The sequence below is a fragment of the Gavia stellata genome, chromosome 39 (assembly GCF_030936135.1).
Source record: "Gavia stellata isolate bGavSte3 chromosome 39, bGavSte3.hap2, whole genome shotgun sequence".
Lineage (NCBI taxonomy): Eukaryota > Metazoa > Chordata > Aves > Gaviiformes > Gaviidae > Gavia > Gavia stellata.
Window position 1 is genome coordinate 133250 of NC_082632.1, and position 21841 is coordinate 155090.

The 21841-nt window shown below is 65.4% G+C and overlaps 2 protein-coding genes across 2 annotated transcripts; one reads left to right on the forward strand and one right to left on the reverse strand.

Annotated features, from left to right (window-relative positions):
• Positions 1 to 14011: 14011 nt before the first annotated feature.
• On the reverse strand, positions 14012 to 15748 carry ZBTB9 (zinc finger and BTB domain containing 9). Its single transcript, XM_059833105.1, has 2 exons — positions 14690 to 15748; positions 14012 to 14641 (listed from the first exon to the last, which is right to left on the reverse strand). The coding sequence occupies exons 1-2, from the start codon at positions 15746 to 15748 to the stop codon at positions 14012 to 14014; spliced, it is 1689 nt and encodes a 562-aa protein (XP_059689088.1).
• Positions 15749 to 19897: 4149 nt separating this feature from the next.
• Positions 19898 to 21572, forward strand: LOC132320580 (uncharacterized). Its single transcript, XM_059833106.1, has 2 exons — positions 19898 to 21201; positions 21524 to 21572. The coding sequence occupies exons 1-2, from the start codon at positions 19898 to 19900 to the stop codon at positions 21570 to 21572; spliced, it is 1353 nt and encodes a 450-aa protein (XP_059689089.1).
• Positions 21573 to 21841: the final 269 nt, after the last annotated feature.

The following is a 21841-nucleotide window of genomic DNA, read 5'->3' on the forward strand; positions in this document are numbered from 1 at the left end:
GGGTCACTGGGAAGGGACTGGGACTGGGGATAGGGAGCTACTGGGAGTTACTGGGGGGTGGCGGGGCCCAGTAACTGGGACTTACTGGGAGTCATGTCCCACCTCAAGGTGCCACCAATGGCCAAGAGTCACCCGGAGCCACCGGGCACTGGTGAGCCCCGGACACCCGGGTCCCTCCCGCCCCCCCCAGGTCTGCGGGGCCTCCTCCCCCCATCGCACTTCACGCTCCGCCCCCCCGGCACCAACGCCAGGTAAGGGCCCCCAGTGCTCCCAGTAACCTCCCAGTTACCCCTCCCAGTTGGCCTCCCAGTAACCCCTCCCCAGTGCACCCAGTTACCCTCCCAGTAACCCCACAGTGCACTCAGTTGCCCCTCTATGCACTCCCTAATTACTCCTACTGTGCTTTCATGTGCCCAGTAGCTGCCCAGTAACCTCCCAGTGTTCCCAGTAATCTCCTAATAACTGCCCCCGTGATCCCAGTAAGCCCCCAGTGCTCCTGGTAACCCTCCCAGTAGCCACCAGTGCTCCCTGTAATCCCCCAGTTTCCCTCTCCAGTGTTCCCAGTACACCCCAATGCTGCCAGTAGCCCTCCCAGTAAACCCCCCAGTGCTCCCAGTAATCCCACAAACCCTCCCAGTGCACCCAGTAACCCCCAATGCTCTCTGTAATCCCCCAGTTTCCCCCCCCAGTGCTCCCAGTAACCCCCACCAGCAACCCCCCAGTGTTCCCAGTAACCCCCCACTAACCCTCCCAGTGTTCTCAGTAACCACCAGTGCTCCCAGTAGCCCTCCCAGTAACCCCCAGAGCCTGGACACCTAGGTCCCCTTTGACAGGACCCTGGAGGCGGAGCTTGAGGCTGAGAGGAGGCGTGGCCAAGCCTTGGAGGCGGAGCTTGAGGCTGAGAGGAGGCGGGGCCAAGCCTTGGAGGCGGAGCTTGAGGCTGAGAGGAGGCGTGGCCAAGCCTTGGAGGCGGAGCTTGAGGCTGAGAGGAGGCGTGGCCAAGCCTTGGAGGCGGAGCTTGAGGCTGAGAGGACGCATGGTCAAACTCTGGAGGCGGAGCTTGATGCTGAGAGGAGGCGGGGCCAAGCCTTGGAGGCGGAGCTTGAGGCTGAGAGGAGGCGGGACCAAGCCCAGGGGGCGGAGCCTGATGGGGAGGAGCCCCTGGAGGAGGTGAGCCCCAGTGCCTGTGTCCCATGGGGTCCGTGTCCCCTCCCCTTGGGGATGCAGTGGCCTTGTCCCCAGGGTGTCTCTGTGGTGGGGTGACATGGTGGCTCTGTCCCTTGTCCCCACAGTGTCCCCAGGATGTCCCCATGTCCCTCTGGTGTCCCCCTGCCCCCAGGTTGCCACCTTGTCTTCATGGTGTCCCTTGTTCCCAGGATGTCCCCATACCCCCTGACCTGCAGTGTCCCCAAGGTGTCCCCCTGTCCCCGCAGTGTCCCCACGCTGTCCCTGTTCCCCCCAGTGCCAGGCCCAGGTGCTGCTCCAGGCCCGGCTCAGCGCCCTCGGCCACATCCTGACTCTGCAGGAGCGCGAACTGGGCCGCGAGGTGGGGCTGGGGGGGGCACAGGGTGCCCCTTGGGGGGCTTTTAGGGGGCGGGGGGGGCATAGGGTGCCCCTGAGGGCCCTTTAGGGTGTTGGGAGGGACCCCTTAGGTGCCGGGGGGGGCCCTGGGGGGCAATGGGAGGGTCCTGGGGTGCTCTGGGTGGGGACCAGGGGGGTGCTGGGGTGGGCCTGGGGTGCCTTGGAGGGGTTTGGGGCTCCCTTAGGATACCATGGGGGTTCTTGGGGTGCTGGGTGAGCCCTAGGGTGTTATGAGGTGCCTCTGGGGGGCAATGGGTGGGCCCTGGGCTGCTATAGGAGGTCCTGGGGGGCAATGGGGTGACACGGGGAGATGGGGGGGAGTCCTAGGGTGCTCTGCGGGGTGGTCCAGGGAGTCTCTGGTATGCTGAGGGGAGCACAGGGGTGCTTGGGTGTTGGTGTGGCAGGCCCTGGAGTGCCATAGGGTGCCCCCGGGGGGGGTCTTTTGGGTTGCTGGGGGGGCTCTGTGGTGCCACAGGGGGTCCTGGAGGCACAACGGGGTATCTCTGGTTGGTTGGGGGGTGCAGGATGTCAGGGGGGTGTCTGGATGCCCCGAGTCATTAACGCCTACCCCCCCAGCTGCCCCCCCACGAGGTCCCCATGGCGGTGGCCCCCCCCCGGCTGCAGGCACTCCTGAGGTGCTGGCGGGAGAAAGTCTTCACCCTCCTTGTGCAGCTGAGGGTGCAGGAGGAGGCGCAGCGGGTGCTGCGGGCGCAGGTGGGTGCCTGGATGCCTGGTTCCCATCCTGGGGGTGGGGGGGCAGTCCTGAGTCCCATCTGGGGGGGTTGGGCGGCACCCAGGCTCCTGGGTCCCTCCTGAGGGGTGCCTGGGTCCCATCTGGAGGGGTTAGAGGGTGCCCAGATGCCTGGGTCCCATCTGGGGTGGGGTGTTAGAGGGTGCCCAGACACCTGGGTCCCTCCTGAGGTGTGCCTGGGTCCCATTTGGGGTTGTTAGGGGGTGCCCAGATGCCTGGGTCCCGTCTGGGGGGGTTAGAGGGTGCTCAGGCACCTGGGTCCCTCCCAAGGGGTGCCTGGGTCCCATCTGGGGGGTGTTAGGGGGTGTCCGGACGCCTGGGTCCCATCTGGGGGGGGTTAGAGGGTGCCCAGGCACCTGGGTCCCTCCCGAGGGGTGCCTGGGTCCCATCTGGGGGGGTTAGAGGGTGCCCAGGCACCTGGGTCCCTCCCGAGGGGTGCCTGGGTCCCATCTGGGTGGGGTTAGAGGGTGCCCAGGCACCTGGGTCCTTCCCGAGGGGTGCCTGGGTCCCATCTGGGGGGGGGGGTAGAGGGTGCCCAGGCACCTGGGTCCCTTCCGAGGGGTGCCTGGGTCCCATCTGGGGGGTGTTAGGGGGTGCCCAGATGCCTGGGTCCCATCTGGGGCGGGGTTAGAGGGTGCCCAGATGCCTGGGTCCCATCTGGGGGGGTTAGAGGGTGCCCAGATGCCTGGGTCCCATCTGGGGGGGGGGGGGTTAGAGGGTGCCCAGACACCTGGGTCCCTCCTGAGGTGTGCCTGGGTCCCATTTGGGGGTGTTAGGGGGTGCCCAGATGCCTGGGTCCCGTCTGGGGGGGTTAGAGGGTGCTCAGGCACCTGGGTCCCTCCCAAGGGGTGCCTGGGTCCCATCTGGGGGGTGTTAGGGGGTGCCCGGACGCCTGGGTCCCATCTGGGGGGGGTTAGAGGGTGCCCAGGCACCTGGGTCCCTCCCGAGGGGTGCCTGGGTCCCATCTGGGGGGGTTAGAGGGTGCCCAGGCACCTGGGTCCCTCCCGAGGGGTGCCTGGGTCCCATCTGGGGGGTGTTAGGGGGTGCCCAGATGCCTGGGTCCCATCTGGGGTGGGGTTAGAGGGTGCCCAAGCACCTGGGTCCCTCCCAAGGGGTGCCTGGGTCCCATCTGGGGGGGTTAGAGGGTGCTCAGGCACCTGGGTCCCTCTTGAGGGGTGCCTGAGTCCCATCTGGGGGGGTTAGAGGGTGCCCAAGCACCTGGGTCCCTCCCGAGGGGTGCCTGGGTCCCATCTGGGGGGTGTTAGGGGGTGCCCGGACGCCTGGGTCGCTCCCGAGGGAGGTGCCTGGGTCCTGTCTAGGGGGGTTGGGGGGTTTCCCGAATGCCTGGGTCCCTTCCAGGGGTCACCTCTTTCCCTCTGGGGGGGCTCTCGGCTGCCTGGGTCCCTCCTGGGACACTCCCGGACGCCTGGGTTCCTCAGGTGGGGACGCTGGGGGCGGCGGTGGCAGCGGGGACACGCCGGGTGACGCGACTGGAGCTGAGCCTGCGCGAGAGGGCGGCCACCGCCGAGCTGCAGCGTCGGGACACCGAGGTCAGCAGGGACACGGGGGGGGACATGTGGGACGTATGGGGACCTGCTGGGGACATGGGGACCTGCTAGGGACATGGGGGGGACACGTGTGGGATGTATGGGGACATGGAGGGACATAATAGGGACATATGGGGACATGCTGGGGACGTGTATGGGGTAAAGGGGGACCTACTGGGGACACGTGTGGGACCTGCTGGGGACATGGGGACCTGCTGGGGACATGGAGGGACATGATGGAGACATATGGGGACCTGCTGGGGACATGGGGGGACACATGTGGGACATGCTGGGGACATGCCTGGGAAATGGGGGGACACAAAGAGCCACATTGGTGACATGGAGGGGGTCATGGGGACATGCTGGGGACACACAGGGTCATGCTGGGGACATGGGAACACGGAGAGACATGTCTGTGCCATGCTGGGGATGTGCTGTGAACACACTGAGGACAAGGGGATGGGTCAATGATGGCTTGGGGACATGGGGACACCTCAGGGACATCATGGGAGGCCACTTAGGGAGGAGTTGGGGACATGATGGGGACGTGCTGGGGACATCGGTGACCAGTGGGCCGTGTCCCAGTACCTGTCCAGGGAGGTGACCCAGAGTGGGGACATCTTGGGGACAGGGGAGGGCTTGGGAACAGGTTGGGGACATGGTGGCACTTGTCCCAGCGCCTGGCACAGGAGGTGATGCGGCAGCAGGGACGGGCAGAGGCGGCTGAGGAGGCACTGGGGGGACTGGCCCAGGCAGCTGCCAGGTACTGGGAGGGACTGGGAGGGACTGGGGGGGGAACAGGGAAGAAACTGGGGTTGGGGTGGGGGACTGGGGGGCCACTCTGAGGGACTGGGGGGACACTGGGAGGGACCAGGGTGACACTGGGGGGTACTGGGATAGGGGCTAAGGGGTTACTGGGAGGCATTGGGGACATTGGGAGGTGACTGGGAAGGAACTGAGAGGCCTCTGGGGGACACTGGGAGGGAACTGGGATGGGGACACTAAGAGGTCACCAGTTTCCCTGTCCCCACATGTCACCACTGTCTCGTCCCTGCTGCTCCTGTCCCCATGTCCGCCCCACCCCGTCCCCCTGTCGTCGTCCCCCCTGTCCCCGTGTCCCCCAGGCTGGCCGGGGTGGTGACAGCACGCGAGGCTGAAGTGACAGCAGCTACTGGGACCATGGTCACCCTCAGCGCCCGCCTGCGCCAGGCGGGACGGCGGCTCCGCGTCCTCCAGGGTACAGGGACATGGTGACAGGGAGGGTGACACAAGGACAGGGAGGGTGACACAGGGAGGGGGACGTGGGGACAGGGAGGGAGACTTGGGGACAGGGAGGGGATGGGGAGATAGGGACACAAAAATGGGGAGGGGGACACGGGGAGGGAGATGTGGGGACAGGGGGAACCGAGGAGGGGACGGGGACGTGGGGACAGGGGGAACCGAGGAGGGGACGGGGACGTGGGGACAGGGACACAGGGGCAGGGAAGGGGACACAGAGGGAGATATGGGGACAGGGAAGGGATGGGGACACGAGGACAGGCATGGGGACATGGGGGTGGGGACAGGACAGGCATGAGGACAGGAACACGGTGGTCCCGATGCCACCGTCACCCTTCTTTCTCGGTGGGTGGCCCTGGACTCACCCTGTCCTCAGGGCTGGTGACCCTGGTGTCACCCTGTTCCCTGTCCCCAGGGCTGGTGGCCCCGGCGGTGGCCTTGGACCGGCCGCGGTGGCAGCGGGACCCGGTGGGGGACGGGTGAGTGATGGGGGAGGGGCACGGACGCCTGGGTCCACTTTGGGGGTGTTGAGGGACACCAGGGGACCCTGAGGGTGGGAGGGGACCCTGTGGGGGACATTGGGACCCCAAGGGTGGCATGGGGACACTGCGGGGGGCGAGTGGGACCCTGAGAGTGACTTTGGGACCCCAGGGGTGGCAGGAGACCCCATCCCTGCTCTTGGGGACCCCAGGGGTGACACGGTGGCACTGTCCCCACCCTGCTGGCCCTGGTGTGGGGCTGGGGGTGACACGGTGACACTTTCCCCAGCCCGGTGGCCAAGGTGGCAGGCAGCACCCATCTGCTCACAGGGACAATGGCCAAGTTCCGGCACAGCGGTGAGTGGGGACACATTGGGGACACTCTTGGGAGGGGTCACTGGGTAGGGGACATCGCCAGTGGGACACGAGGGGACACCGGGCAGGTGCCAGGGGACACACTGGGGACCCAGTGCCACCCTGTGCCCCTGCGGGTGAGCAGTGGCCGCCATGTCCCCAATGCGGCCTGTCCCCACAGCGGTAGCCCTGGGGGTGGCTGAGGAGGTGACACGCAGCCGGGTGACAAAGGACGAGGTGGTGCAGGACAAGGTGGCACAGGGCGAGGTGAGGTGGCTTGGGGACACGGGTGGGGACGCGGGGACACGAGGGGGCTGGAGATGTGGGGTGGTGGCATGGGGAGGGGGTGGCAAGGGAGGGACACCGGGAGGGCACTTGGGGACAGGGGTGGTTGCTGTCCCTGTGTCACCCCTCGTGCCACCCCCAGGCCACCCCCTGTGGAGCGAGGACGGGCCCCGCCCTGGGCAGAGGTAGGTCCGGCCCATGTGGCACCTGTGGGTGTCCCCATGTCCTTGTGTCCCCCCCCACAGTGTCCTGTGACACCCCTGGGTGCCCCCAACGTCCCCTCCCTCACATCTCCAATGTACCCCCAGCCCCTAAGTGTCCCACAGTGTCCCCCAAGTCCTCCCAATGTCCCCAACGTTCCCCCCAGCCCTCCAATGTCTCCCCAATGTACCCCTCCATGTCCCCAGTGTCCCCCCAGTTGCTTCCCCCAGTGTCCCTCCATGTCTCTCCATGTCCCTCCATGTCCCCTGATGTCCCTCCATGTCCCCCAGTGTCCCCTTATGTCCCCAGTGTCCCTCCATGTCCCCAGTGCTCCCCAGTGTCCCTCCATGTCCCCAGTGTCCCCCAATGTCCCTCCACGTCCCCCCAGTGGCGCTGGGCTCCCTCGTGACGCAGCTGCAGGCCCTGGGCGCCGCCATCCTCGGGGACAATGGGGACAGCGGTGACAACGGTGACCCCTCCTGACCCCGCTGCGGACCCAGGCATCCGGGTGAGTCACACCCCACCCCAACCAGTGGGGGAGGGGACCAGTTTGGCCCAGTCTGGCACTGGTGTGACCTGCATGTCACCTTGTGTCACTTCCCAGACATCCCTCAGCTCCTGCTCGGGTTTGTGGCTAACGCAGCTCCAGAAATACTGGATACCACGGGGCCAAATATTCCCCGGTCCCTTACGGATTTGCGCCGGGGACACACTCTGCATCCCACCGATCGTGGTGGGAGGAAAAGCCTTTGAAGTCGGAGCTGAGAATTCGTTAGCTTTAGCTGTTAAGACAGGCTTAATTGGTGTTCTTTTCCAAGACTATTTTCCAAGACTATTTTCCAAGACTATTTTCCAAGACTATGATTATTTTCCGGTCCTTCAACGTACGGCAGTAGATGTACCACTCTGTACCCTACGGGATAAAAGAATGGATGAGAACCTCAGCTAAAATAAACGGAATAAAAAAGAGACAGCCTGTCTCCGTGCAAAATACAAGGAGGGAGAAATTCGGGAAACGCTCACGGAGGTGATGGGAAATGCGTTTGGATGAGGGGGTTCTCTCCGAGTTGGTTTAACGAGCTGGCACCCCACTTCTGCTGGACAGGTTTCTCCTCGTTAACTTCTTGTGATGGTCGTGTGGCAGGAGATGGGGGTGACGCCGGAGGATTTATGAGGATAACAACGGGAGCTGGAAGATGTGATTCTTGGGGGAAGACCCGAATCTCTCGGCACTAAACCGGGAATCTACGGGGAAACCGGGGCCGGGGCTCGGTTGGGTGGAGGCGCTCGCGGCCGCTGCTCCCGCCGCTGAGGAGCCAAGTCCTGAGATGACGGTCGCGGTTAATGATTGCCACCGTGCGACGTTCCTCGTCGAAGCGGGAACCCAAATGTCGATGAGGCCACCTGCGGAGTCACGGATCTGTTGCTGGCCGCTCCTCCTCTACCCCACAACAAACTAATTAATATTCCACCACGCCAACGAACCTTCTGATGTTAATCGTCCTGTTCCTGGGTGGATAAAAGAGCTGGAAGAACCTTGTCAAGTCTCATCCCCCCTCCAACTCCAGTACGACCAGTAAAGAAACCTCATGGCGAGTGGAGACTAACATCTAGATGATGTTTTAGTAGGTGGACGCCCAGCAGAAGCTGTGGAACAGGTTGTGGAGTTGATGATAACGCGACCGAGAGTTAATTGAGGTAGAGGAAGGAAAGAAAGAAGGGGAAGTGCTGGTTTTGGGAGTTGGGTGTAAAGGCGGGAGGAAAACGGCTCTTGCTGAGGTCCTGCAAGAAATCCAAGAGTTGTCCATCGCCGAGAATAAAGGAGTTAGGTGCGACGGAGACTTTAGGATTTTGGAGGACACGCGTTCCAGGATTTCATATAATAACGTGACCGTTCTAGGACTTACTCAAGAAAAATTCAGTCTGGGCACGGACTCCACCACATGAAGAGGCCCCGGAGCGTCTAATGGTCAACGTGAATCGATCAGTATCAATCATTGGGACCCTTCCACCCCATGCAGCCCCTCTCGCTGCATATCCGGGTGGGAGAGATGGGATCTTGGTGGATCTACGTCAAGAAGGACCTCCCGGCTTTGAGGAGCTCCAACTGGAGTGCTCGGCACAGTTCCCCAACCTTTGAAGAGGTTCTAGCAGCTTACGAAGGGTTGGGAGCAACCGAACCTTCAACTCGGAGGAGTTTAATGTTCCACGTGCCAATGCTTCTTCTTAAACCTCGGTGGGAAACCACCGCCTTTAGGTGTAGCACCGAAGACCACCGTGGGACTGGATATCCATCGCGGATGGCTTGACCAAGGAAAATAAAGCTGCTGAAGCTGTGGAGCGCACGGCGATGGACGCTGAACGGATGAAGCCGCCACGTTCTCCTACCCAGGATGCTCCTGAAGTCAATCCCCACCAACCGGGTGGTGTCTGACTAATGGGAGCGCTCAAAAAAATGTTGGGTGGATGGCAAGGAACGGCTGCTGCTGGATCTGTAGCTGATGGACTTGTGGTAAGGGAGCGAGTAGAAGGTTCTGCTCAACCAGCAAAGCTCTAGGACATGGTCTTAGCTCTAAGAAATGGCGTCTGGACCGTATACGTCTGGGCCGTATACGTCTGGGCCGGCGCTACGCAATGGCGAGGAAATTGGGCGAAACTCAACTGGGAGATGGGGAATGGAGATGGGTGGAGAAGAAAATATCGGGAACAAAGAGAGCAAATCATCGTCTCCCGGCCTACTGCTGTAGGGCATGGAGCTGCACGCCGGAAAAATACCGCTGGGGTGGTCGGATGGACCGATACGGGCGACCGCCAGTAGAAACGCGGCAGGATTTTGTAGAAACGCGGCAGGATTTTTGTTCTACCTTGAGTATTGGGTGGCTCCATGGATGGTGGGGACGCAAGGACCGGTAGCATCACGCAGCAAGACCACGTTGGCCAAGCTCTAAGCAACAAGCGGTCCCACCGGTGACCACCCGTGGATTTGGTAATGGTAGGAGGAGTTCTCGGATGTCATTTAGGGAAGGGAAGGTCCTTTGGGATACTCAATCTCCTCCGTGACACCAACCTCTGAAGGATGGCCAATTCATGATGACCGGAGTTGAAAAAGTTAACGAGTTTGGGTAACGTTTTACCCGCCAGGTACCGCGGCAAGGATTAAACCGATGGTTTGGCGTCCACCTGATGCCGTAGGAGATACCGATAATGGGTCACCTTTCTAGAAATAAAATAGGAGCGGAACAGTGTCTTGAGCATGACGTTGAGCCGACTTTGACGCCCGACGGAGCTCTGAGGAAGGGCGCGGTGGAAAGCTGGCCGGGGTTGATTAACGAACAACTCAAATGGCGAAACGCTGATGCTAATTAGGGGAGGAACTTAGGGGAGACCCTACCACCGATGAACTCCACGGCAGACTCCTACGGGTGGTCTCTTATAGAGAGGTCCACGTGTTGACCCACCACCAGCCAGGATGCTTTGACCACCTGGCGGGCATCCAGGAGAACGGGCGAGGGATCGACACCCATCCCGCTGGAAATGCCGGGTGGGAAATGACATTTTTGAGGGAGGGGGATGTGGGAAATGGCGGGAGCGAGGTGACTCTTCCCTGTGGCTCGCGTGTGACCCAAGACCTTGGTCATCTTCCTCCCTAGGAACCGTTGACCTGGATGAACAAGCGGAAAGCCGTCCTTGAACCTCATCCGACGGGAAGTATCCACCTGGAAAGTGCAGCAAGTGTTCCCAGGAGCTTTGTTACCACCGGAGAAGACGCGGAGAAGATGTCAAAAGAGAAGAACCTTCACGTGGTGGACAATCCAAACCCTTCTGTAGGGAAATCCGGCATTCCCTCATGGAAATCTTGATGGATAATCAAGGAAATCCAATTAGTCCGTCGTGTCCCAGCTGGTGACCTCCGCCGGAACGGGGACACCGAGATCCACCGTAGCCAGAAGCCACCGGTGGGGCAGCGGGAACCGAGGTGCCCACCCGCCCGCGCGTAGGTGGTCGTAGGGTGTCTCCGGGAATGGGGACCAGTTTGGCACTGGTGGGACCCCACGTCTCCACGTGTCACCCCGTAGGTGACAGCGCCATCCCAGTTTGGCACTGGTGGGACCCCACGTCTCCATGTGTCACCCCGTAGGTGACAGCGCCATCCCAGTTTGGCACTGGTGGGACCCCACGTCTCCACGTGTCACCCCGTAGGTGACGGCGCCATCCCAGTTTGGCACTGGTGGGACCCCACGTCTCCACATGTCACCCTGTAGATGACAGCACCATCCCAGTTTGGCACTGGTGGGACCACACGTCTCCACGTGTCACCCTGTAGATGACAGCGCCATCCCAGTTTGGCACTGGTGGGACCCCATGTGTCACCCCATAGGTGACAGTGCCATCCCAGTTTGGCCCAATTTGGTACTGGTGGACCTCCATGTCACCCCATAGGTGACAGTGCCATCCCAGTTTGGCCCAGTCCCAGACTGGTGGGACCCCATGTCATCCTGTGTCACCTCCCAGGTGACAGTGCCATCCCAGTATGGCCCAGTCCAGCACTGGTGGCCCCCCCGTGTCACCTCCCAGGTGGCCATGCCATCCCAGTTTGGCCCATTCACTTACTGGTTCTCCCCATCCCAGTGACCCAACATTTTATTTTACTTCTTTTTACAGCTTTGCCCCTTTTTCGCACCATTTTGGCCCATTAAAGCTCGTGGGGTGACGTCGCTGGTGACACAGAGTCCTGTCAGGGGTGGCACTTGGGGACACGAGTGTCCCCGCAGTATTGGGGGGGGATGTCCCCAAGAAGGACAGGAGGGTCCTGGGGAGACACTGGGGCACCCGATGGGGACAGGGGTGACCCCTGGGGGGACACTGGGGCCCCCATGGGGACAGGGTGGTCCCCGAGGGGACATTGGACACCCCCCATGGGGACAGGCGTGTCCCCAAGGGGTGGCTGCGGGCGGGCAGGAGGACCCGGGGGCGCCCGCTCCTGTTGCCATGGTCACCCGTTGTCACGGCGACCTGGCCGGGCCGTAGCGCCAGCGCCATGGCAACGCCTGCCCCACCCCCCCCGCACCACCATTGGCTGCCGCGCTCCTGCCTTGCGTGCGCTGATTGGCCGGTGCGGGAGCGGAAGTAAGATGAGGGCGGGGACAGGAACCTGAAGTGGGGGTGCCCTTAACTGGGAGCTGGCCCCAAACCAGTACCGGGCCTGAACTGGGAGCTGGCCCCGAACTGGGAAAGGGAGAGAGCCTTTAACTGGAACAGAGCCTCAACTGGGCCAGGCCCTGGATGAAACTGGGCCAGAGACTTGAACTGGGCTGGGATGTTAACTGGGACCAGAGTCCTAAACTGGGACCAGAGTCCTAAACTGGGACCAGAGCCCTGAACTGGGACCAGAGCCCTGAACTGGGACCAGAGCCCTGAACTGGTCCAGGAGCTGAACTGGGACCAGAGCCCTGAACTGGGACCAGAGTCCTGAACTGGGACCAGAGCCTGAACTGGGACCAGAGCCCTGAACTGGGACCAGAGTCCTGAACTGGTCCAGGAGCTGAACTGGGACCAGAGCCCTGAACTGGGACCAGAGCCTGAACTGGGGCCCAGAGCCCTGAACTGGGACCAGAGTCCTGAACTGGGACCAGAGCCCTGAACTGGGACCAGAGTCCTGAACTGGGACCAGAGCCCTGAACTGGGACCAGAGTCCTGAACTGGGACCAGAGGCCTGAACTGGGACCAGAGCCTGAACTGGGACCAGAGCCCTGAACTGGTCCAGGAGCTGAACTGGGACCAGAGCCCTGAACTGGGACCAGAGCCCTGAACTGGGCCAGGAGCTGAACTGGGACCAGAGCCCTGAACTGGGACCAGAGCCCTGAACTGGGACCAGAGCCTGAACTGGGACCAGAGCCTGAACTGGGACCAGAGCCCTGAACTGGTCCAGGAGCTGAACTGGGACCAGAGCCCTGAACTGGGACCAGAGTCCTGAACTGGGACCAGAGCCTGAACTGGGACCAGAGCCCTGAACTGGGACCAGAGTCCTGAACTGGGACCAGAGCCTGAACTGGGACCAGAGTCCTGAACTGGGACCAGAGCCCTGAACTGGGCCAGGAGCTGAACTGGGGCCCAGAGCCTGAACTGGGCCCAGAGTCCTGAACTGGGCCCAGAGCCCTGAACTGGGACCAGAGCCCTGAACTGGGACCAGAGCCTGAACTGGGACCAGAGCCCTGAACTGGGACCAGAGTCCTGAACTGGGACCAGAGCCTGAACTGGGACCAGAGTCCTGAACTGGGACCAGAGCCCTGAACTGGGCCAGGAGCTGAACTGGGGCCCAGAGCCTGAACTGGGCCCAGAGCCCTGAACTGGGACCAGAGTCCTAAACTGGGGCCCAGAGCCTGAACTGGGACCAGAGCCCTGAACTGGGACCAGAGTCCTGAACTGGGACCAGAGCCTGAACTGGGGCCCAGAGCCTGAACTGGGGCCCAGAGCCTGAACTGGGACCAGAGGCCTGAACTGGGACCAGAGCCTGAACTGGGGCCCAGAGTCCTAAACTGGGGCCCAGAGCCTGAACTGGGGCCAGGAGCTGAACTGGGACCAGAGCCCTGAACTGGGACCAGAGCCTGAACTGGGACCAGAGTCCTGAACTGGGACCAGAGCCCTGAACTGGGACCAGAGCCCTGAACTGGGGCCCAGAGCCTGAACTGGGACCAGAGTCCTGAACTGGGACCAGAGTCCTAAACTGGGGCCCAGAGCCTGAACTGGGACCAGAGCCCTGAACTGGGACCAGAGTCCTGAACTGGGACCAGAGCCTGAACTGGGGACCAGAGCCTGAACTGGGGCCCAGAGCCTGAACTGGGACCAGAGGCCTGAACTGGGACCAGAGCCTGAACTGGGGCCCAGAGTCCTAAACTGGGGCCCAGAGCCTGAACTGGGGCCAGGAGCTGAACTGGGACCAGAGCCCTGAACTGGGACCAGAGTCCTGAACTGGGGCCCAGAGCCCTGAACTGGGGCCCAGAGCCCTGAACTGGGACCAGAGTCCTGAACTGGGCCAGGAGCTGAACTGGGACCAGAGCCCTGAACTGGGACCAGAGTCCTGAACTGGGACCAGAGCCCTGAACTGGGGCCCAGAGCCTGAACTGGGACCAGAGGCCTGAACTGGGACCAGAGCCCTGAACTGGGACCAGAGCCTGAACTGGGACCAGAGTCCTGAACTGGGCCAGGAGCTGAACTGGGACCAGAGCCCTGAACTGGGACCAGGAGCTGAACTGGGGCCCAGAGCCTGAACTGGGACCAGAGTCCTGAACTGGGGCCCAGAGCCTGAACTGGGACCAGAGTCCTGAACTGGGACCAGAGCCCTGAACTGGGACCAGAGCCTGAACTGGGACCAGAGCCCTGAACTGGTCCAGGAGCTGAACTGGGACCCAGAGCCCTGAACTGGGACCCAGAGCCCTGAACTGGGCCCAGAGCCCTGAACTGGGACCAGAGCCTGATCTGGGCCAGGCCCTAAACCATTTCCCACCCCCCCCCACCCTTTTACCCTCCCCACCCCCTCACTCGCAGGCCCAGCACCCCCCTCCCCAACGAGCCCCCTGACAGAGCGGCCGATGTTTGGCCAAGCCGCTCCGCAGGCGGAAGCGTCGACCGCAACGCTCGCAGGCCCGCCCGGCCCCGTCGTGGGTTTTCATGTGCTCCGTCAAGTGATGCTTCAGCTTGAAGCGCTTGTGACAGGCGGCGCAGGCGAAGGGACGCAGGCTGAAGGTCAGCATGATGTGCCGATCCCGCTTGGGTTTGACGGCGAACCGTTTACCGCACAAGCAACCGAAACGTTTGCCGTCGGGAGCCGCTCCCAGCTTCACCGGGGCGTGGAGGGCTTGACCTCGGCCCAGGATCTCGTTCCCGTGAAGGTCCACCGGCTTCCAAGATGGCTGCGGGAAGACGCCCGGCCCGCCGGTTGTCACCATCGTGGCGCCGGTTGTCACCGTCGTCCCGCCGCCGCCCGCCGGGATGACGTAGCTCACCTCCGCCGGCGCAAAGCCGCCCGCCAACTCCGCCGCCGGCAGGAGGCCCTCAATGGCGGCGGTGGCAGCGTCACCCGCCTCCTGCTTGATGTAGAAGATCTTGGGGGGCTCGTGGGTGTCTCCGGGCGCCCCGTCTTCCTCCTCCTCCTCCTCCAGCACGATCTGGAGGGCGTCGCTGGGGCGGTGGCGGCGGCGGTGGCCGCCCTCTTCCTCCTCCTCTTCTTCTTCTTCCTCCTCCTCCTCCACACAAATCTTGAGGACCTCCTCGCCGGCGTCCTTCAGGAGGGAGCTCAGGGACGACGTCGCCGCCGGCGCCACGTCGGCGGCCACGCGGATTTTGAGGACCTCCTCGCCCCCCTCCTTGGGGAAAGACGGCGTCGCTGCCTCACCGCCGCGGGCGGCCCACGAGGAGCCATCGCCACCACGCACAGGCCACGATGATGCTGAAGATCCATCACCACCACGGGTAGACCACGAGGATCCTCCATCACCACCGCGGGTGGGACACGATGAGCCGTCGCCACCACGCGTGGTCCACGAGGTCGATGAAGACCCATCGCCGCCACGGGCGGGCCACGATGACGCTCCGTCACCGCCGCGGGTGGGACACGATGACCCATCTCCACCACGGGTGGTCCACGAGGATCCTCCCTCTCCACCGTGGGTGCTACACGAAGACCCATCACCACGGGCGGCCCACGATGACGCGCCATCTCCACCGTGGGTGGTACACGAAGACCCGTCTCCGCCGCGGGTGGTCCAGGATGACGACGAAGACCCATCTCCACCACGGCTGATCCATGATGATGCCGCCTCGCCGCCGCGGCCAGCTGATGACGATGATGATGTCACCTCACTGCCCCGCCCAGCCCACCGGCACGCCCCGCCCTCCAACTCCCTCAGGATCTCCGAGCACTGATCCACCACGTGCCACATCTGGAGACCGCTGGCCACCAAGAGATGCCCGGGCAGGGCCTCCAACAGCAACGTCAAACGCCCCGAGTAGATGAGGTGCAGGAGCCCCTCGAAGGCGTCGGGATCGATGGCGGGGGGCAACAGCAACCGCCCCCCATCCTGCAGAAGCAGCTTGTCGTGGAAGAAGGGGGACGCGGCGGCCAGGACGCTCTTGTGGGCCGGGAAGATCCGGCCGCCCACGTGAACGGCCACGTCGCAGAACTTCCCCTCCAGCCGCAGGCGGTTGAGGGAGTCCAGCAGCGCCGCCGCGTGCTGGGGGAAGGAGATCTGCACCCGGCCCCCCTCCGCCGCCATCTTCCCCGCGACGAGCCTGCGGGGACAGGTCTGTCACGCGGGGCGGGGGGCACCTGGTTGCCCCCTTGGGCATCCTGTTGCCCCACGGGGTCTCTTGTTACCCTATGGGGTGCCCTGTTGCCTCTACTGCCCTATGGGGCACCCTGTTGCCCCCCTGGGTGTCCTGTTGCCCCCTTAGGTGCCCTGTTGCCCTATGGGGGGGGTTCTGTTGCCCCCTTGGATGCTCTGGGTCCCTATGAACTGTTCTACTGCCCTATGGGGCACCCTGTTGCCCCCCTGGGTGTCCTGTTGCCCCACAGGGTGTCTTGTTGCCCCATGGGGTGTCCTGTTGCCCCCTCAGACACCCTGTTGCCCCACAGGGTGTCTTGTTACCCCATGGGGTGCCCTGTGGCCCCACAAACTGTTCTACTACCCCGTGGGGCACCCTGTTGCCCCCCCTGGGTGTCCTGTTGCCCCCTCAAGCACCCCATTGCCCCACAGGGTGTCTTTGTGCCCTGTGGGGTGCCCTGTTGCCCCCTTGGGTGCCCTGTTGCCCCCCCTTGGGTGCCCTATTGCCCCCCTGGGTGCCCTATTGCCCCCCTGGGAGCCCTGTGGCCCCCTTGGGTGCCCTGTTGACCCCCCTTGGGTGCCCTGTTGACCCCCTGGGTGCCCTGTTGCCCCCCCTTGGGTGCCCATTGCCCCCCTGGGTGCCCTATTGCCCCCCTGGGAGCCCTGTGGCCCCCTTGGGTGCCCTGTTACCCCCCCTTGGGTGCCCTATTGCCCCCCTGGTAGCCCTGTGGCCCCCTTGGGTGCCCATTGCCCCCCCTGGGTGCCCTATTGCCCCCCCCAGGTGCCCTATTGCCCCCCTGGGAGCCCTGTGGCCCCCCCCGGGTGCCCTATTGCCCCCCCCATAGGGTGTCCTGTTGCCCCACGGGGCACCTTGTTGCCCAGTGAATGTTCTGCAGACCCATGGGGTGCCCCCCTGCCCCCCTTGGGTGCCCCCTTACCCTTTGGGGTGCCCCCTTGCCCCGGCCGGGGGGGGGCTCCTATAGCCCCGGGGCCACCCCCCCACCCCCCCCACCCCCCCCACAAGCCTCGGCCCCCCCCCGCTCCGCCCCATCGCCGCCCCATGGCCCCCGCGGGCCCCACGGCCCGGGACCCCCCGCACCTCCGTGACACCCCCCCCCCCCCCCGCACCCACACCCCCACCCCCACCCCCACCCCCCCCCCCCGCAATCCCGGTGCCGTCACGTGACGGCGCGCCCCGCGCTCACCCCCCGGCCGCCGGCGGCTCTGAGCGGTGACGTCCCCGGGAAGCCCCGCCCCCCCGCCCCGCCCCGCCCCGCCCCGCCCCGCCCCGCGGGTAGAGCGGTGACGTCCCCGGGAAGCCCCGCCCCCCCCGCCGAGCCCTTTCGCAGCCCCGCCCCCCTCAGCGAAGCGATTGGCTTCGCGCTCTCTCCCCAGCCCCGCCCCCATTAAGGCCCCGCCCCTCCGAGGCGCGGGAAGCCCCGCCCACTCCCAAGTTCCCGTGATCCTCGGGAAGCCCCGCCCCCCCGCCCCACCTCCTCTGAAGCCCCGCCCCGCTTAAACCACGCCCCTCCGGACATCTCAGCCCCGCCCCCTCCTAAGCAGAGCCTTTACTAAACGCAGCCCCGCCCCTCCGCACCCCGTCTGGCCCCGCCCCCTCGCGCAGCTCCACCCCCTCCCAATCCCCCGAGCCCCTCCCACCGCGGGAGCCCCGCCCCCATCCCCTCCAAGCCCTCCCTTTGTTAATAACTGCCCTACCCCGCGAAGCCCCGCCCCTCCCAAGCCCCGCCCCTCCCCACGCCTCGCCTTTGCTAAACCACGCCCCTCCCCACCCCTGGAGGCTCCACCCCCCGGGGGTAGCCCCGCCCACCCCCCTCCATCTCCCTGCCCCTCCTCCCAGATCGCGCAGCCATTGGCCGCCCCGCCCGCCCCGCCCCAGCCCCGCCCCTCGGTAGGCGGGGCTACAAGACCGATCCGAGTTTATTAAAGGCTCCGCGGGCAGCGGCGGCCCCGGCGGGGGTTGGAGCCAGCCCAGACCCGCCCTGGGGCCGCCCGCGGGCGGCGGATTGTCGGGGCTGCGGCGGGCCCGGGCCGGGGCACCGGGGGGGCACCGGGGGCCGCTGAACGGGGGGGGGCGGTGAAGCGGGGGGGGAGGGGGGGCCTGGTGCAGGGGGGGCGCCCGGTGGGGGGGGTGTCCCGGTGCGTTGGGGGTCCCGGTGAAATGGGGGGGGGGGGGGGGGGTCCCGGTGCATTGCGGGGGTCCCGGTGCATTGGGGTGTCCCGGTGAAATGGGGGGTCCCGGTGCATTGAGGGGTCCCGGTGAAATGGGGGGGGGGTCCCGGTGAAATGGGGGGTCCCGGTGAAATGGGGGGGGGTCCCGGTGCATTGGGGGGGCCCGGTGAAATGGGGGGGGGGTCCCGGTGAAATGGGGGGTCCCGGTGAAAGGGGGGGGGGTCCCGGTGCATTGGGGGGCCCGGTGCATTGGGGGGCCCGGTGAAATGGGGGGGGGGTCCCGGTGCGTTGGGGGTCCCGATGAAATGTGGGGGAGTCCCGGTGAAATGGGGGGGTCCCGGTGAGATGGGGGGGGTCCCGGTGAAATGGGCGGTCCCGGTGAAATGGGGGGGGTCCCGGTGCATTGGGAGTCCCGGTGAAATGGGGGGGGGTCCCGGTGCATTGAGGGGTCCCAGTGCATTTTTGGGGGGGGTCCCCGGTGCATTGAGGGGGTCCCAGTGCACGGCGGATGATGGACATGGTGTCCCTCCGGGGGGGTGCGAGGCCGGGGCCGGTGGCACGTGGCGGGGAGGGGGGGGGGACACGATGCACGAGGTGGCCCCGTCCCCGGGCACGAGGAAGCGGGGAGCAGGGGACAGTGCACGGGGACACCCCAATGCCATTGCACGGGGACACCCCGGTCCTGGTGCACGGGGACACCTCAGTGCCATCACATGGGGACACCCCAATGCCGTCGCACGGGGACACCCCAATGCCATCGCACAGGGACACCCTGATGCTGTCGCACGGGGACACCCCGATGCCATCGCACAGGGACACCCTGATGCTGTCGCACGGGGACACCCCAATGCCATCACACGGTGACACCCCGGTCCTGGTGCACAGGGACACCCTGATGCCGTTGCGTGGGGACACCCCCAATGCCATTGCACAGGGACACCCCAATGCCATTGCACGGGGACACCCCAATGCCATTGCACGGTGATGCCCCGGTCCTGGTGCACAGGGACACCCCGATGCCATTGCACGGGGACACCCCAATGCCATCGCACAGGGACACCCCAGGCCTTGTGCGCGGGGACACCCTGATGCCATTGCATGGGGACACCCCAATGCTGTCGCACGAGGACACCCTGGGCCTGGTGCACGGGGACACCCCGATGCCATCGCATGGGGACACCCCGGTCCTGGTGCACAGGGACACCCCGATGCCATCGCATGGGGACACCCCGGTCCTGGTGCACGGGGACACCCCGATGCCGTCGCACGGGGACACCCCGGTCCCTGGTGCACGGTGACGCCCCGGTCGCGGTGCCCGGCGATGCTGCTGCACGACGGAGCTGGGTGGGTGGGGGGTTCCTGCAGCTCCTGGTGCACGGGGTGTGGGGGTGCGATGCACGAGAGACGATGCACGAGGAAGTGGGGGGTGGGTGGGAAGGGGGGTCCCCGGCGTGGTGCACGGGGCAGGAGGGGGGGATGCTGCTGCACGGGGAGGTGTCGCACGGGGAGCTCCGGTCCTGGTGCACGAGGAGACGATGCACGAGGGCTGCCCCGGGGCCTGGTGCACGAGAGAGGCCGGTGCACGAGGGAGGTGATGCACGAGGGATGTCCGGTCCCGGTGCACGAGGGAGGCGATGCACAAGGGCTGCCCGGTGACGTGATGCACGAGGGGAAGGTCCGGGCCTGGTGCGCGGGGAGGCTGGTGCACGAGGGGTGGTTGGGTGGTGATGCACGAGGAGCTGATGCACGAGGGGAGGTCCGGTCCTGGTGCAAGGAGGGTGATGCACGAGGAGGTTTTGGGGGTGGGGGTGGGAGGGGTGTCGGCGGAGGGGCTGGCCTGGTCCTGGTGCACGGGGAGGTGATGCACGAGGGAGTTCTGGTCCTGGTGCACGGGGAGGTGTCGCACGAGGGATGCCCGGTCCTGGAGCGCAAGAAGCCATTGCACGAGGCCACCCCGATCCCGTTGCACGAGGCCACCGTGATCCTGATGCACGAGGGCCCCCCCTCCTCCCCGCCGCTCCCCCCCCCCGCCCCGAGTCTCGCTGCACGAGGAGCCGGTGCACGAGGGCTGGCCTGATCCTAGTGCACGAGGAGCCAATGCACGAGGCCAGCCCAGTCCCGGTGCACGAGGCCGTCCCGCTCCCGGTGCACAAGGTCGCCCCAGTCCCGGTGCACGAGGAGCCGGTGCACGAGGAGCCGGCGCACGAGGCCTCCCCGCCCCCATTGCACAAGGACCCGATGCATGAGGAGCCGATGCACGAGGCCACCCCTGTCCCGGTGCACGAGGAGCTGTTGCACGAGGAGCTGATGTACCAGGCTTCCCCAGTCCCGGTGCACGAGGAGCTGTTGCACGAGGAGCTGTTGCACGAGGCCTCCCCGCCCCCATTGCAGAAGGACCCAATGCACGAGGAGCCGATGCACGAGGCCACCCCTGTCCCGGTGCACGAGGAGCTGTTGCACGAGGCCTCCTTCTTCCCATCGCACGAGGAGCTGTTGCACGAGGCCTTCCCCAATCCTGGTGCACGAGGAGAGCTGTTGCACCAGGTCTCCCTGCTCCCCTTGTCTGAGGTGCCATTGCATAAGGAGCTGTTGCACAAGGAGCCGTCGCACAAGGCCTCCTTGCTCCCGTTGCACGAGGTGCTGGTGCACGAGGTGCCCTTGCACGAGGCCTCCCCGCTCCTGTTGCACGAGGAGCCCTTGCACGAGAAGCCCTTGCAGGAGAAGCCCTTGCACGAGGCCTTCTTGCTCCTGTTGGACGAGGAGCTGTTGCACGAGGAGCCCTTGCACGAAGAGCCTTTGCACGAGGCCTCCCTGCTCCTGTCGCACGAGGAGCCCTTGCACGAGGCCTCCCTGCTCCCATCGCCCGAGGAGCCCTTGCACGAGGAGCCGGCCTCTCTGCTCCTGTTGCACGAGGAGCCCTTTCACGACAAGCCCTTGCACGAGGCCTCCCTGCTCCTGTCGCACGAGGAGTCCTTGCACGAGGAGCCCGTTCACGAGGCCTCCCTGCTCCTGTCGCACGAGGAGCCCTTGCACGAGGAGCTCTTGCACGAGGAGCCCTTTCACGAGGCCTCCCTGCTCCTGTCGCACGAGGAGCTCTTGCACGAGGAGCTCTTGCACGAGGAGCCCTTTCACGAGGCCTCCCTGCTCCTGTCGCACGAGGAGCTCTTGCACGAGGAGCTCTTGCACGAGGCCTCCCCTCGCTCCAGGGCCTCCCCGTGCGTCGCACGAGGCCGGGGAGGGAGAGAGGGAGTGGGGGGGTGGGTGGGGTGTCCTTCCCGCCCTCCCTCGCCCTCCCCTCCGCCTTCTCTTCCCCGGGGGTCTCCGGGGGGGCCGCCGCCAGCCCCGGGGCGGGGGGTTGGGGGGGGTCCCGGTGACCCCCGGGGCGGGGGCTAGTGCTCAGCAGCGGGGCCGCGCAGCTCGCCGTTGGCCGTGATCTGGGGTGGCGGGGGCGGAGGCGGGGGCCGCACGGGGACCCCCCCGGCCCAGCTCACACCCGGGTCTGCTGCACCCATGGCGGAAAGCTGCCTCTCCTGTAAGGTACCGAGGGGGTTCATTCACCCCCCCCGTTCGTCTCCCCCCCTCCTAAAAGTGTCCCCAACTGTCCCCAAGCCACCCACCCACCCACCCCCTGTGCCACCCGCTGTCCGTCCCCCCCCCCACCAACGCGGTGCGGCACTCACCTGCGGTGGCTCAGTGGGACCCTCCGGCGCTGGCAGGACCCCCCCTACCCCCCCCCAAATGTCCCCATCCCGTCCCCCCACCTCCCTCCGGACAGGACATGGCACAGGGACGCGCGTGTCACCTCCCACCCCCCCACGGGTGAGGTGAGATGGGGACGGACACGAGACACGAGGA

Excerpts from the sequence above, each read along its gene's own strand:
- ZBTB9 (XM_059833105.1), bottom strand. The coding sequence starts at position 15,748 with ATGGCGGCGGAGGGGGGCCGGGTGCAGATCTCCTTCCCCCAGCACGCG. Across the intron at positions 14,642-14,689 it reads AAGAAGAAGAAGAGGAGGAG|ATCGTGCTGGAGGAGGAGGA; the intron begins GAAGAGGGCGGC and ends GACGCCCTCCAG.
- LOC132320580 (XM_059833106.1), top strand. The coding sequence starts at position 19,898 with ATGCCCGGTCCTGGAGCGCAAGAAGCCATTGCACGAGGCCACCCCGAT. Across the intron at positions 21,202-21,523 it reads CCTCGCTCCAGGGCCTCCCC|GTACCGAGGGGGTTCATTCA; the intron begins GTGCGTCGCACG and ends CTCTCCTGTAAG.